The 14,914-nt window shown below is 44.1% G+C and overlaps 1 protein-coding gene across 6 annotated transcripts in view; it reads left to right on the top strand.

Annotated features, from left to right (window-relative positions):
* Window positions 1-14,914, top strand: part of ANK3 (ankyrin 3) — a 380,917-nt gene that overhangs the window by 177,685 nt on the left and 188,318 nt on the right. For all 6 annotated transcript variants that reach the window (XM_043988596.1, XM_043988597.1, XM_043988598.1 and 3 more), the window contains one exon: window positions 1,224-1,322. In XM_043988596.1, coding sequence (XP_043844531.1) covers window positions 1,224-1,322 — 99 coding nt within the window. The remainder of the gene's footprint in view (window positions 1-1,223; window positions 1,323-14,914) is intronic.

Raw genomic sequence — 14,914 nt, 5'->3', positions numbered from 1 at the left:
CACCTTCCAGCCATACATAAGTCATAAGATCCTCTGATAAAACCAGGTGTCATATCAGAACAGGGGAAATTAATTGTTATCCCATCCTGAAACCAAGGTGAACTTAACTGTATTTCAGAATATCTCATAAAATCACTATTCCTTGGCACAAATTCTGCCAGTCTGGGCATTAGTCAAGCCATCACATCCCTGATGAATGCCCTTGAATGTATGTGAGACTGATAGTCACTGGAAGCCCAGGCTATTCTTGATGCATTACTCATTCACTCGATCAATCAATTTGCATTTATCTCCCTGACAACTTGCACCTGCAGGGAATTGGGGGCACTCTGTTGTTAAAGGATGTTGAGAGAGTGACTTCTTTTAATACAGCCTGGGGTAACTAAATCAACAAGTCATTAGCCAAAATGCACTGAACAAATTTGCAGAGAAATATGGTGACTTTCATAAGCATGAGGCTGTAGACCAGGAAATCAATCGTTCCCCATGTCATCACCAAACCATCTCATAGTCTCATCAGAGTGCCTGGTAGCTAGGTGGTGCAGTGGGTAGAGTTTCAGGCCTAGAATCAGGAAGACCTACTTTCAAATTTGGCTTCATGCATTTACTAGCTGTGTGACCCTGGGCAAGTCACTTAACTCTGTTTGCCTCCATTTCCTCATTTGTAAAATGAGCTGGAGAAGGAAACGGGAAACCACTCCAGTGGCCTTGCCAAGAAAACCCCAAATGGGGTCATGGAGCGTCAGACACGACTGAACAATAACAACAACAAATTGACCACTTAATAATGCTGTTTTGGGGGGCAGCTAGGTAGCGCAGTGGATAGAACACCAGCCCTGGAGTCAGGAGTACCTGAGCACAAATCTGACCTCAGACAATTGACACTAGCTGTGTGACCCTGGGCAAGTCACTTAACCCCAATTGCCTCACCAATAAATAAATAAATAAATGAATGAATGAATGAATGAATGAATGAATAAATAAATAAAATAATGCTGTTTTTCCACCCCATTTATTCATCTATCTATCTGTCAATCCATACTTAGTGCCCTGATAGAGGCTAAATGGTATTTGGACTCCTTTCCTGAGGAAATATCAACCTATCCACTTGCCTTCTCTTTCTGGGGAAAACAATGTCTGAGGTAGATCTTTATCATAACAGCATCTTCTTGTTGAACCAGGGGAAAAAAAAAAAAAACCCTTGTCTTTTCTGTTTCCTTCAGAATGACATCACACCCTTACACGTTGCATCCAAACGAGGAAACGCCAACATGGTGAAATTGCTGCTTGATCGAGGAGCAAAGATTGATGCCAAAACTAGGGTAAGACCACCATTTTGGATCTTTATGCCTGTGTTAGTGTTTCCCTTAGAGAACAAAGGTCCAGATGTCTTCTGTGAGCCAACATGGGAAGAGCCAAAACTTCTATCATTGAAAGAATCCGGGGCAGCTAGGTGGCGAAGTGCATAGAGCACCGGCCCTGGAGTCAGGAGTACCTGGGTTCAAATCCGGCCTCAGACACTTAACACTTACTAGCTGTGTGACCCTGGGCAAGTCACTTAACCCCAATTGCCTCACTAAAAAAAAAGAAAGAAAGAAAGAAAGAAAGAAAGAAAGGAAGGAAGGAAGGAAGGAAGGAAGGAAGGAAGGAAGGAAGGAAGAAAGAAAGAAAGAAAGAAAGAAAGAAAGAAAGAAAGAAAGAAAGAAAGGAAGGAAGGAAGGAAGGAAGGAAGGAAGAAAGAAAGAAAGAAAGAAAGAAAGAAAGAAAGAAAGAAAGAAAGAAAGAAAGAAAGAAAGAAAGAAAGAAAGAAAGAAAGAAAGAAAGAAAGAAAGAAAGAAAGAAAGAAAGAAAGGAAGAAAGAAAGAAAGAAAGAAAGAAAGGAAGGAAGAAAGAAAGAATCCTGGGCTTATAAGAAATGTTCATCCTTGTGGAGATTTGATAAGTTCTTAATTTTAAAAATTAGATTTCAAAAATGTTCACAAAGAAATCAAGTCCAGTACTTGTTCCACAAGGCCTTTGTCAGATGAATTTTTCCAGAGAAGTTCAGTATTGGAACAGCATGAGGGGCCCCAGGATCTCAGAGTTGTAAGAGGCCTCGGTGGTGGCCTCCTGCATCTGTATTCCAAGGATCTGTGATTCCATCAGTTGTTCCTCCCCATACGCCATAGATCACAGCCTCAGTAGAAGGCCTTAAAGAGTGTCAGTAGCTGAAAAAAATACCTTCCCCTGAGAGCAGGCTGATGATGGGCCTCTCTGAACTCAGCTGGCCTTAGGAATCAGGCATACAGTTGGTCCCCAGGCTACATACTGATGATGTTGAGGGGCCAGAGGCTTTCTTCAAATTGCCTTTGTGTTGCTTAGTTGAAAAGTGGTCCCCAGTGGAGAGGGATGGCATCATGGAGGTGGCATTTTACAGAAGGGCATTCAGTATTCATTGGCAGCTACTTAAAAGGCATCTGTGGCACTAAAAGATGAAAATGAGAAGTCCAGTGCCCCTCGCACCACTGTAGGGCTAGTTGGAGCAAGAGCCCCATTTTGTAGGTGAGAGGAACAAGGTGTGAATGCAGGCGCAGTGTGCCTGAAGGGAACCAGGGACCAGCTGGCGCTACTTCTGTTGCAATACAGCCACCCAACATGGTGGCAGCGGGCAGGCTTATCCTTCTTAGGCAAGTCTATAAATGCTCAAAGCGGGTTGAGACTAGGCTGTCGGGGTGTCTTCATCAACAAGTCATTGGCCAAAATGAGATGAATGTATTTACAGGGACACATTCACAAAAGCTTTTGCAGGGAATGGGGGAGAAGGGGGCGATATACAATGGGAGAGGACATGGGTTCAGGTCCTTCTTCTGACACTGACTGGATGAAAGGTCCTGCGTAAGTCACCTTAACTCTCAATGCCCCGAGTCTAACTGGCAAAGACTAGAAATTGCAGAGAAGGTGCCAGTCTGAATTGGTAAAGGGAGTTTTCCTATCTATATCAAGTAAATCACTCCCTTTCTCTATCCCTCTTCTATTCCTTGTGCCTACAATTGTCAATCAACAAGCATTTATTATGTGCTGACACTGTGCGAGGCAGTGGGAATAATTTTTCTAAAACAGAAACAACCCTTGCCCTCAAGGACACTTATATTCTATAGGGGGAGATGACTTGCATGTATGTATACATATATATGCACACACACACACACACACACACACACACACACACATATATATATATATATATGGAAAGGCAGAGAAAGAGAGAAAAGGGGAGGGAGAGACAGGATAAATATTTGCAGAATAAATGCAAAACAAACACAAGGTAGCTATATCCAAGACAGTTTGGGAGGGAGAGCACAAACAATTGGGGGAATCACAAAGTACCTTAGCTCAAGCTAGGCTCAAGCTCCTTGAAGGAAGAGAGGGGCTCTGTGAATGAAATGAATGAATGAATGACTCAATCAATCAATGAACCAATGAACAGGTGAATAAATGAATGAGTGAATGAATTAGTGAGTAAATGAATGAATGAATGAGTAGTGAGAACCAGCATTGCACGGATGGCCCAGAGGAGTTACAGGACCAAGAAGAAATAGGGACAGATGCCACAAGTAAATGGACAAGCAGAATGAACACCCATGAAAACACAGTGGATGCGAGTTACATCCAGCCATTCCATCACAGGCAGGAGGTTCCTGGAAGATGTCAGCCAGGGTCACTGAGCTGCTGGTCAGGCAGCAAGAGGCCTGAGGCCAAGAAGGCAGCAAGAGCTGGTTGTGTGTTCAGGAGGAACAAGAATCCCTGGACTCAGGAGGAGGAGAAGGGCTCTGGTGCTATGGCCACCCAGAGACTGAGACATTGAATGAGGTTGAGTTAGACAAGATGGCCCCCATGATTGGGAAGCAGTGGTGCGGTGGGCTGTGCAGGGCCCAGAGTCACACAGCTGATGTCCCACCAGCAGGACCTGAACCCATGACTTCCCTGCTCAGCCGGGTTTCATGAAACAGTCTTCCTCTCTTTAAAGGCTTCTGTTCAGCCATGGCAACAGAAACATGAAGCCAGATGTCTATAGCCAGTTACAGCTGCCCCAGCATCTATATTTGCTGGAGACTCGGTCCTTCTATTATTTCATGATGATCATAACTCACATTTCTGTAGGTTTTGGAAGTTTTCAATGTTCTTTTCTCCCAATGGCCTCGTGAGATGGGTAAAACAAGGATAATTTCCCTCGTTGTCCAAATGAGGAAATTGACGTTCAAGGACCTACAGAGATATATGGTGGTGACTAGCTGAAGTCCACCCAGCTCCCAGGTTCTGAATTTAATCTCCCTTATGGGCCTTGTCTCCTACGTCCATTCAGAAAATGTTGAGTGTCATCATCTGTCAGTATTTTATACAACTATTTACTAATACAATTGGAGTGATTAGGAGCCAGAAGCCCGTCTGATATTTTATTTGGTTTTTTACAAGCATATCTGAGGTGACCATGGCCAAAAGGAACCAAATATCAAAGCATGCCTTACAGTCAAGGTTTCAATAGGGAAAGGAAGATAAATTATGGCAAGTCTAAATTCCTGGCAGCCTTTCTGTGGAGGAAAGTGTGGAATATGCCAAGAATTTGTAGAGGTTCTTTTTTTCTCCTTCCTTGTCAAAGATTCCCTTTTCTCTCTGGCTCAAATGACTAACTAGTGATTGGGTGTGTGGGTGAAGGGGAGGGAGAGAATGAAAATGTCAGGAGGAGGGGGAGGGATGTGGGAAGAAGGGAAGGAGGGGAGGCCTGCAAAGAAGGAAGCACAATTTTTCCCCAGTGCAGTTCCTCATCCAGGCCCATGAAACAAAGTTAGAAAGCTGCGGTGGAATTGCATGGAGTTTTAGCCATAATCCTGAGTCTTACCACCATCGCATTATGTAAGACAAGTCAGTCTTGGAAAACACTAAATTCCTCTTTTTGAAAGGTGAATTATCCCACTTCAATTCATTTACAAGTGTTGGATTCCATGATCTATATCGATTGCTGGTACAATAGAGAATGCTGTTTCGAACTAGCCTTTTCAATTCAAAAGATTAGAGGCAGCTGAGGCACCGGGGATGGAGAGTGGAGCTCAGGGTAAGGATGAAGTCACATCCTGGCTATTTGACTCTGGATTAGTGATTTCACCCCTCCATGTCCTTAGTAAAGCTCTAACATTCTAAGTTCCAGAAAAGATATCCATAGTCGTTGGTAGAGGGAATTGTTTCAATGGGAGGACACTCCACAGGTGAAATCACAGGTCCAGATTGAAAAGCTGCTACTCAATTTGGATGGAGCTGAGATTTCATCTATGTTAATTATTCTTGCCTTTGGAGCAGGATGAAACTGGGCCATGCCTTCTCTCCCCAAAGGATTCCTGGCCAAGTCTCTCCATAAAGATCCACTCAACATATGGGAGGCCTTTCTCTGAATCTTTTTATTTTTGGATAAAATCGCAATGCTCAGAATAGCTACCTTAGAATATTGTAGGATAGATTTCAAACTAGAAGAAGCCTTTGAGATCTTCTTGTCTAACCCTTCATTCCCTTATCTCTTGTTCTTAATACACAACTGACTTAAATCTTTGGGGAATTGCACATGTCTTTAATGCGACATGGCTAAGTAGAAAGAACATGGGGAACAGCTAGGTGGTGCAGTGGATAAAGCACCAGCCCTGGATTCAGGAGGACCTGAGTTCAAGTCTGGCCTCAAACACTTGACACTAGCTGTGTGACCCTGGGCAAGTCACTTAACCCTCATTGCCCCGCAAAAAAATAAAATAAGAAGAAAGAACACGGGAAGCAGCTAGGTGGTGCAGTGGATAAAGCACCAGCCCTGGATTCAGGAGGACCTGAGTTCAAATCTGACTTCAGACACTTGACACTAGCTGTGTGACCCTGGGCAAGTTACTTAACCCTCATTGCCCTACGGAAAGGAAAGGAAAGGAAAGGAAAGGAAAGGAAAGGAAAGGAAAGGAAAGGAAAGGAAAGGAAAGGAAAGGAAAGGAAAGGAAAGGAAAGGAAAGGAAAGGAAAGGAAAGGAAAGGAAAGGAAAGGAAAGGAAAGGAAAGGAAAGGAAAGGAAAGGAAAGGAAAGGAAAGGAAAGGAAAAAGTAAAAGTAAAAGTAAAAAGAGAACATGGGATGTAGTGTCTGAAGACCCTAATCCTGATACTTCCTAGCTGGGTGACCCAAGGCCAACCACCCTACCTCTCTGAAATTCCATTTCATCTATAGGGTGGAGAGAATAATGAGTACTCCCAACCTGCAAGGGTTGTTGGCCCTGTTAGTCAGTCAATGAACGTTTATTATGCATATGCTACATGTCAGGCACTGTGTGACCTACTGGGGATAGAAAGAAAGACAAAAATTCTGTCCCTGCCCTCACAGAATTCACATTCTAATGGAGGAGACAATAGACAAATAAATGGGTACAGAGAGGACAAATACCAATTAGACAGAAGATAATCTCAGAGGGAAGATGCTAATAGTTGGGGGGGGAGGGAATCTAGCAAAGCTTCCTTGCTGAAGCTGAGATTTGAGCTTAGTCTTGAAGGAAACCAGGGAAGGTAAGAGGCCAAGGTGAAAGGGGAGAATAGTCCAAGTATGGGAGGCAGCCAGGGCTAAGGCAGAGCTGGGAGAGAATCGTCCACACTAGTGGGTAACATTCACATAACCCTTTAAGGTTTGCAGAGCACTGCCGATACATTGTCTCACTGGATCTTCATGACTCTTGGAGCTAGGCATTCTTATTGTCCCTATTTTATACATGAGGAAATTGAGGCTGAGGGAGGCTAAATGAGTCAGCCATCGATGGTCTAGTAAGTGACGGAGGGTCCTCGCTCATAGTGGGGGGGGGGAGTAAAGCATAGGACCCCTGGAAAGGTAGGAGGGGGTTGGGTTGGGGAGGGCTTTAAAAGCCAAACAGGATTTTACATTGGATCCAGCACTGGAGGTTATCCAGTAGTAGGGTGACCTGGTCAAACCTCTTTGTTGTCAAGAAAGCCCTTTGGAAATGTGGAAGCAATATAGAAGTGTGAGGTCTTCCTGTAATTGTTAGTGTCTTTATATGGGGCCGCTAGGTGATGCAGTGGATAAAGCACTGTCCCTGTGGTCAAGAGGACCTGAGTTCAAATCTCACCTCAGATACTTATTAGCTGTGTGACCCTGGCAAATCACTTAACCCCAATTTCCTTAAACATCCAAGGCCATCTCCAGTCATCCTAATACACACACACACACACACGTGTGTGTATACATGTATACACACATGTGTGTATATGTACACGTACATACATACACATATAAACATATAAAATATACATACATCATGTGTGTGTGTAGCCTCTGGATCCAGATGGCTCTGGAGGAGAAAGTGAGGCTGGTGACCTTGTGCAGGCCGCCCTCACTTAAATCCAATTCACCCTGATGTCATCATCCTCTTTGAGAAAGAAGACAAGCAACAACACTGCCTTTATATCACTTCTCGCCTGGAAGTCAATGTTGGCAATCTTGCCATTACTGATGCCTCCTGTCTCTTTCCATTTTCTTTGGACTGTCTGCAATTTTGCCCCTGACAGAGTCATTTAGGCCAGTTCTAAGAAGGATTCACCAACTTTGGAGGCGATCAGACACAGGACAAGTTATGAATCAGATTATGGAATCATAGACTTAAAACTGGAAGGGACTTTAGAGGCCACGTGGTGCCACCACCTCATTTTACAGATAAGGAAACTGAGGCCCTGATATTTAAGAGACTTTACCAAGCACATAGAATGTAAGTGGATAAGCTGAGGTTGGAGCGCTGGAACTTGGACTCCAAAGTTGCCGCCAGTTCCACTGGTGGACTCTTTATTGTAGGAACCCTGGCCTGAAGTTGGGGGAACCACTGGAGACTCATTTTAACAGCCATCATTCTTAGGGTCTTGTTCAGATCTCATGTCTTGTTCCTGCTTTTACTTCAAAAACAAAGGACAACGATAGAGCACCAGCCCTGGAGTCAGGAGGACCTGAGTTCAAACCTGGCCTCAGACATTTGACACTTACTAGCTGTGTGACCCTGGGCAAGTCACTTAATCCCAATTGCCTCACAAAAAACAACAACAACAAAAACAAATGACAAGTCACCCTTTGCTTATTTCCTGGCTTTTTTGTGCTACCTAATATGGAGCAGCTGGCTTGGTCTCTTCACTGACACCCTGGAAATTGACCAAATGATAGCAGAAAGAGCATTGGCTGTGGGGCTGTGAGGTCAGGACAGCTCTGGAGGTGAGCTCTCAGACTGCTGCTCACTAGCTCTGTGACAACAGGACAGATCACCTGGTTTCCTCCCCTCTAAGATGGCGACCCTAATCACACAATTGTGGTGGTGCTTTGTCCTTCATTCTCCCTGAGGACCAATGGTATCATGGGGGTAATGTCTTGACTTGCAAGTGAATTGGATTTAAGTAAGGCAGAGCTGTGCAAAGTCATCAGTCTCACTCTCTCCTCCAGAGTCCTGTCACCCATCATCCTGACCTATCAGACAACACAAGACTCACGTGAGGCAAGTGCTTTGGAGCTTTAGCTTTCATGGCTCCGGCCTCCGATCCAAGGGACTGAGTGTGGGGATGAGGTGAAGCAACAGGGCTGCTGAGGTCTCATAGGCTAGTGAGGTTATCCCTCTAATGAGAATCCTGGGGCTGGGGAAAAGTCAGTCAGACAAGTCCCAAAGGAGCACAGCCAGGTGAGAGAGAAAGGGCTGTCTGTTGGGAGGCTGGTACCACAGGTACCATTTTTTCCTTTGTTTTTTTTTTGTTGTTGTTGTTGTTGTTTGGTTGGTTGGTTCTTTGGTCCAGATCTGTGATTTCTCTGCAATTTAGCATTTTAGAGAGTGGGGGCACTGAGGAATGAAGCGGCTTCCCCATTCACATAGATTGAGAACTGGAAGGATTTTCAGAGACCACACAAAATTCATCCAACACCCATATTTTACAGATGAGGAAACTGAGGCATGAAGAAGTTAAAGGACTTGCCTAAGTTCACACAACTAATAAGGTTGGACTTGAACCCAGGTCATTCTGTGCACAAGTCCAATGCCCATCCTCTGAGCCACACTTGAGAATTACTCTACCCCCACCCACACCCACACTCGTACCCTACACTTTGCCTCTTGGGAAGAAAGCTCTTTGTTAGATTTAATGTACCAGAAAAATAGGAGCCCAGATCACTAGGGATGATGAGTGTCATCTGCTTATGGTCTTTGTGGAGTTTTACTGAGGACAGCAATTGGCCTGATGGTTTTCAGCAAAGCTATTGTCCTTCAGGTGTGTGTCTGTGTGTGTGTTTGTGTACCTGTGCATCTCTCTGTGTGTGCATGCACGTTTGTCTGTGTATGTCTCTGTGTATGCCTGTGACTGTGTGTGCACATGTGTGTACACATGCCTCCCAGTGCCACACTTTTGCTTTGAGGCTGATATAAGAGAGCTTGTAGTCTTTGTTGAGAAGTGTGTTTTCTCTTCCTTCTTATTGACAAGAGAACCCTGAGAGCCTAGATGTTTGGTCTGTGTGGCTGCAGATTATTGCTCTAGGAAATTGTTGTAGCATTAAAAATCAAGGGAGGGGCAGCTAGGTGGCGCAGTGGATAGAGCACCGGCCGTGAAGTCAGGAGTACCTGAGTTCAAATCCGGCCTCAGACACTTAACACTTACTAGCTGTGTGACCCTGGGCAAGTCACTTAACCCCAATTGCCTCACTAAAAAAAAAAAAAAAAAATCAAGGGAATTGGGAGCAGCTGGGTGGTGCAGTGGATAAAGCACTGGCCCTGGATTCAGGAAGACCTGAGTTCAAATTCAGCCTCAGACACTTGACACTTACTAGCTGTGTGACCCTGGGCAAGTCACTTAACCCTCACTGCCCCTTGAAAAAAAATCAAGGGAATTACACAGACAAAAACAGCAACCACCGTTTTCTTGACCCAGTCCATTTTATTTCCTTTCCATCCTCTTGCTGTGACAGCTCTCAGCTTCTCTCTCCTCCCTGCTTTTATTCAACTCTACAAACTCCCTTTGGTGGGGGGAGGGTGATCCCCTTCTCCAGCACACAAAAATGGGCGTTGGATTCTAGCTTTAGGACCCCTTCCCATGCCCAGATAAGCTGCCACAGGGACATAGGAAGCTTTATGAAAAAGGGCCTTTTAAAAATCTTTTCATGGTGCAGTGGAAGGAATGATGGATTTGTGATCGGAGAACTCAGTTTAAATCCCAGTCTTCATTTTGTCTTTCAAGGCCTAAGTTCATGTTGACATCATCATCATTCTTTTTTTTTTTTTTTTTTTGGTGAGGCAATTGGGGTTAAGTGACTTGCCCAGGGTCACACAGCTAGTAAGTGTCTGAGGCTGGATTTGAACTCAGGTACTCCTGAATCCAGGGCCTGTGCTTTATCCACTGCGCCATCTAGCTGCCCCCATCATCATTCTTATTGCTAAAAGTTATATAGTGTTTACTATGTGGCAAGCACTGTGCTAAGCACTTTATAAATATGATCACATGTGATCCTCACCACAACCCTGGGAGTAGGCACTGTTATTATCCTCAATTTACAGATGAAGAAACTGAGGCAGAGGTTAAGTGATTTGCCCAGGATCACCCAGCCAGTAAGTGTCTGAGGTCAGATCAGGACAATCAGGTCTTCTTGACTCCGGGCCCTACACCCTATCCACTAAGCCACCCAGCAATGTATCCAGATCTCTGGTCCTTGAGTCAGAACGTGTGGCTTCAAATCTGTGTGATGATCGGCAAGTCACAACCTCCCTGGGTCTGCTTCCTCATCCATAAAGTGAGAGAATTGGGAGAGGGGCCCCTTCTGGTTTTACATCCGGGATCCTCAATGAAAGAAAGCCTTCTTTTTTAAAAAAGACTCGATTCGAAAGGGATCCAGTATATACACGTCAGTTTGTTTAAAGGAAAAACAATCGGCTCAAAATCAAATCCACCGTTCTCTTACGCTTGGCTGAGTTGAGAATTGGTTTTTAGGGAGGTCACTTGTTACTTGTCAATTGTCCTTTCCTGTTTATCTATTTTTAGTTTTATGTCTCTGAATTTTAATCATTAAATGAGCCGTTAAAAGACTACGTTCTCATTAGTGGAATAGCAAAGAGAACTGATGTCTTCATGGCTTTGGAGTGGGAGAGGCCCTCCAAGGTCACCTGGTATGAGCCCCTCATTCTGCAGAAGATGGAAATGAGTCCAAGGGGGCTGAGGGACATGTCCACAGTCACCCAGGGTTACATGTCGGGGGTAGGATTTGAACCCACACCCTCAGACTGCGGGACAAATGCTTTACACCGGATGCCATGTTCTTTCAGATGACACAGTTTTCAACTTTCAGCACCACAGAATGGTGCGGCTGCAGCTGGCCTGCATGTTCCCAAGTAGCCGATAATTCATGACATCTTAGGGATGGCTTCCTGGTGAGAAGCCTTTCAGGCCCAGACGTGCAGGATCTGAGAAGCCAACGACCTTTGAAAAGGGTCAGGAGGAGACTGGTTAAAATCCCAAGGAGCTGGCAGCTTGAGATTGGTCCAAAGGAGGATGCTTAAAGCCTTAGGGCAGGCAGAAGGGCCCCGGCTTCCCAGGACTCCATACCTCCTGTGTGATTTAGCAGGTTTACCTTGTGAAATTGGAATGGTTTCCTGGATCCCTGAGACAAAGGGATTCAAGGGCCAGAGACCCAAAAGCAAGGTTCCTGCAGCTCTTTGCCTAGTGAGAGAGAAATGTCTTTCCTTTATTTATTCTGCTTCTGAAAGTTCATGAAAAAAATTCTGGGGCCTAGACTCTTAAATGTTCCTGGGGAGGGAGGCATTTGGGTGAGGAGGGAGCCAAGAGTGGGCAATGGGAGAAGAAAGGTGAGTTGGGTGTGGGGCTGGGAAAATCTTAGACTGGTTCTTGGAACACGGTTTCATTGGAGTCATGATTTCTTTGAGCCATGGTCTCTTCCCAGGTGCACAGAGAGCAACCCACCCCTCCTTCTCCTCTTGCGTCAACTTCATCAAGTCCTCTCAAAAATCCCTTACAGGAATCCTAGGGTCATACATTTAAAGCTGGAAGGGATCTTAGAGGCCATTTAGTCTAATCTTCTCATTTTACAGATGGAGAAACTGAGGATCAGAAAGGTCATAGACTGAAAGACTTAGAGCTAGAAGGAACCCAGTGCAGTCCAGACAGGTTCAATGATTTGGGATCACAGAGTTAGAGCTGGAAGGGATGTTGGAAGGCTTCTAGTCTACCACCACCCCTTATTTTATAGATGGAGAAGTTAAGTGACTCTGGGTAATAAGGAAGACCTGAATTCAAATTTGACCTCAGACACTTGCTAGCTGTATGCCCTTGGGCAAGTGACTTGATTAATTTCCCTGTGCTTCAGTTTTCTCATCTACAAAACAGGCTTAATGATAGAACCTACCTCAGTAGAGTTGGGAGAGTAAAATGAAATAATGTTTGTAAAGTACGTTGCAACTTTTGAAGCTCTAGACAACTGAAAGCAATGATGGTGATGGTGGTGATGGTGATGGTGATGGTGATGGTGATGGTGATGGTGATGGTGATGGTGATGGTGATGGTGATGGTGATGGTGATGGTGATGGTGATGGTGATGGTGGTGGTGATGGTGGTGGTGATGGTGGTGGTGATGGTGGTGGTGATGGTGGTGGTGATGGTGGTGGTGGTGATGGTGGTGGTGATGGTGATGGTGATGGTGATGGTGATGGTGATGGTGATGGTGATGGTGATGGTGGTGATGGTGGTGGTGGTGGTAATGAAGGCTTCTATGAGTAAAAACCATATACCCCTGAAGCCGGCTTGTAAATAATCCTCTCTTGAGTTCACTATGCTTGCCCTTGGAGAACAGATATGCAGACGGTCCACCATGACATTTGGACTAGAAGTCTCTCCATCTGTATAAGACCAGCTAAAACCTGCACTTATATGGGAGGGTGACAGATAAGCCAGTGCTGCCTCCATCCCATGATGAGGCTTCAGTGTGGATCTGGACTAACTTTTCAAAAAGCAAGGAGAGGGGAAGCTAAGTGGTGCAGTGGATAGAGCACCTGCCCTGGAGTCAGGAGGACCTGAGTTCAAATCCGGCCTCAGACACTTGACACTTACTAGCTTGTGACCCTGGGCAAGTCACTTAACCCCAATTGCCTCACAAATAAAAAAGCAAGGAGAAAACAAAAGGGAAGAACATGAAAGGGTATTTCCCATTCCAGTGGGAATACAGTCTGTTCTCAACAGGACTGAAGGGTTAAGTGTTGGGAAATCATATTGTGCGCCCTCTAGCTTTGAGATATTCAGGACCTGGGTTTCCAAATGTGAGACTGGGCTCCACGAAAAAAGGCAAAGGATAAGTGCATTTGACAAAACATACTGTTTGCCTTCCGGAGCATGTAGAGTTTAAAGAAATATTTTCTGTTGCCTTTGAATGTGTCGAATCTATTCCTTTAAAAATTAGAAGAAAAAAAAACCATAACCTCTCACTTCAATACATAAGAAATAATCCCCAGCTCACTGTGTGTAGCTGAATATTCATGAAACAGTGTAGGAGACCACGATGGTTCCTGCCAACCTTCTTTACCAATAACACATCTAAGATTTCCGACCACTGGGGAAACATTCGCATTTTATCTTTATTTTTTGCTATTTATTTCCTCTTCACCCTAAAGACAGTTGGCTCTGCTTTCCTGTTTCCTTTATCCAATTTTTGTTGGGACCTTTTGTTTCTACATCACTTTCATTTCTGAATGTACCCATGCACTCTCTAAACCATCTGTTGTCACAAAGAATAAAAAAAGAAAGATTAAAAAAAGCAGATCAGCAAAACCAACCAGTGCATCAACTGTTTTAGAGCGTAATGAAATGTTCCACATCCATAGTTCTGACCTCTGCAATAAAGGGAGGGAGATGTATGTTCTCTCCTCCTCTCTAAAGTCATTTTGTTCGCAGATCATAGTGGTTCCATTCATTTGAGGCTATCCAGGACAGCGCCCCCCCCCCAGTTTTACAGATGAGGAAAATAAGGCAGAGAGAGGTTAAGTAACTTATAATCAAATGGCTGGTGAGTGTCTGAAGTGGGATTTGAACCCAAGTCTTCCTGGCTCCAGAACATTGTTCTAGCCACTACTCTTATTGTCATATGCCTGGAAAGAAATTTTAAACATTGTCACTAAACTTCTGAGTGAAGGAACCTGCTTGTATTTTTTAAATCACAAAGATACTTTTGTTAAATAAATGAATTTTGGGGCAGCTAGGTGGCACAGTGGATAGAGCACCGGCCCTGGATTCAGGAGGACCTGAGTTCAAATTTGGCCTCAGACACCTAACACTTACTATCTGTGTGACCCTGGGCAAGTCACTTAACCCCAATTGCCTCACCAAAAAAAACAAACAAAAAAAATTTTTTTAATGAATTTTAACACCAAAATTACTGGAAAAAGAGTAAGAAACTGTACCTTGCCTCCCTTCTTTGCAAAAGTGAGGGACTAGAAGTGTGAACTACCTCACGTACCATCAGACTAAGGCAATGTGCTAGTTGGTTTGTCTAAGCCACCTTTTGTATTCTCTACCCTTTTTTTGATTCTTTGCTACAAGGGATGGTTTTCTGGCTAGTGAGACAGGAGGAGAGATTTGGAAATGAAGGTGGCACAGTCCCAAAAGATACCACTTAATTGATTAAAATTTAATAAACAAAACTACAATTAGGAACTACTTGACTAATATTTTCATAAGAATTTTATAGTACTTCTCATAAAAAATGTTTCATTTCTGGTTTAATATGAATCCCTTTTTAAAATTTCTTTTCAAGGCCCAATCATACTGCCCATATAAAAACACCTTGTTGATCTTCAGAAATCAAAATGAGACTATGGTTAAGAAATGATTCTCCCGAGGA

Source organism: Dromiciops gliroides, chromosome 2 (assembly GCF_019393635.1).
Source record: "Dromiciops gliroides isolate mDroGli1 chromosome 2, mDroGli1.pri, whole genome shotgun sequence".
NCBI classification, from domain to species: domain Eukaryota; kingdom Metazoa; phylum Chordata; class Mammalia; order Microbiotheria; family Microbiotheriidae; genus Dromiciops; species Dromiciops gliroides.
The sequence above is the reverse complement of the archived record's forward strand: the minus strand, read 5'-3'. Positions and strand labels throughout refer to the sequence as shown.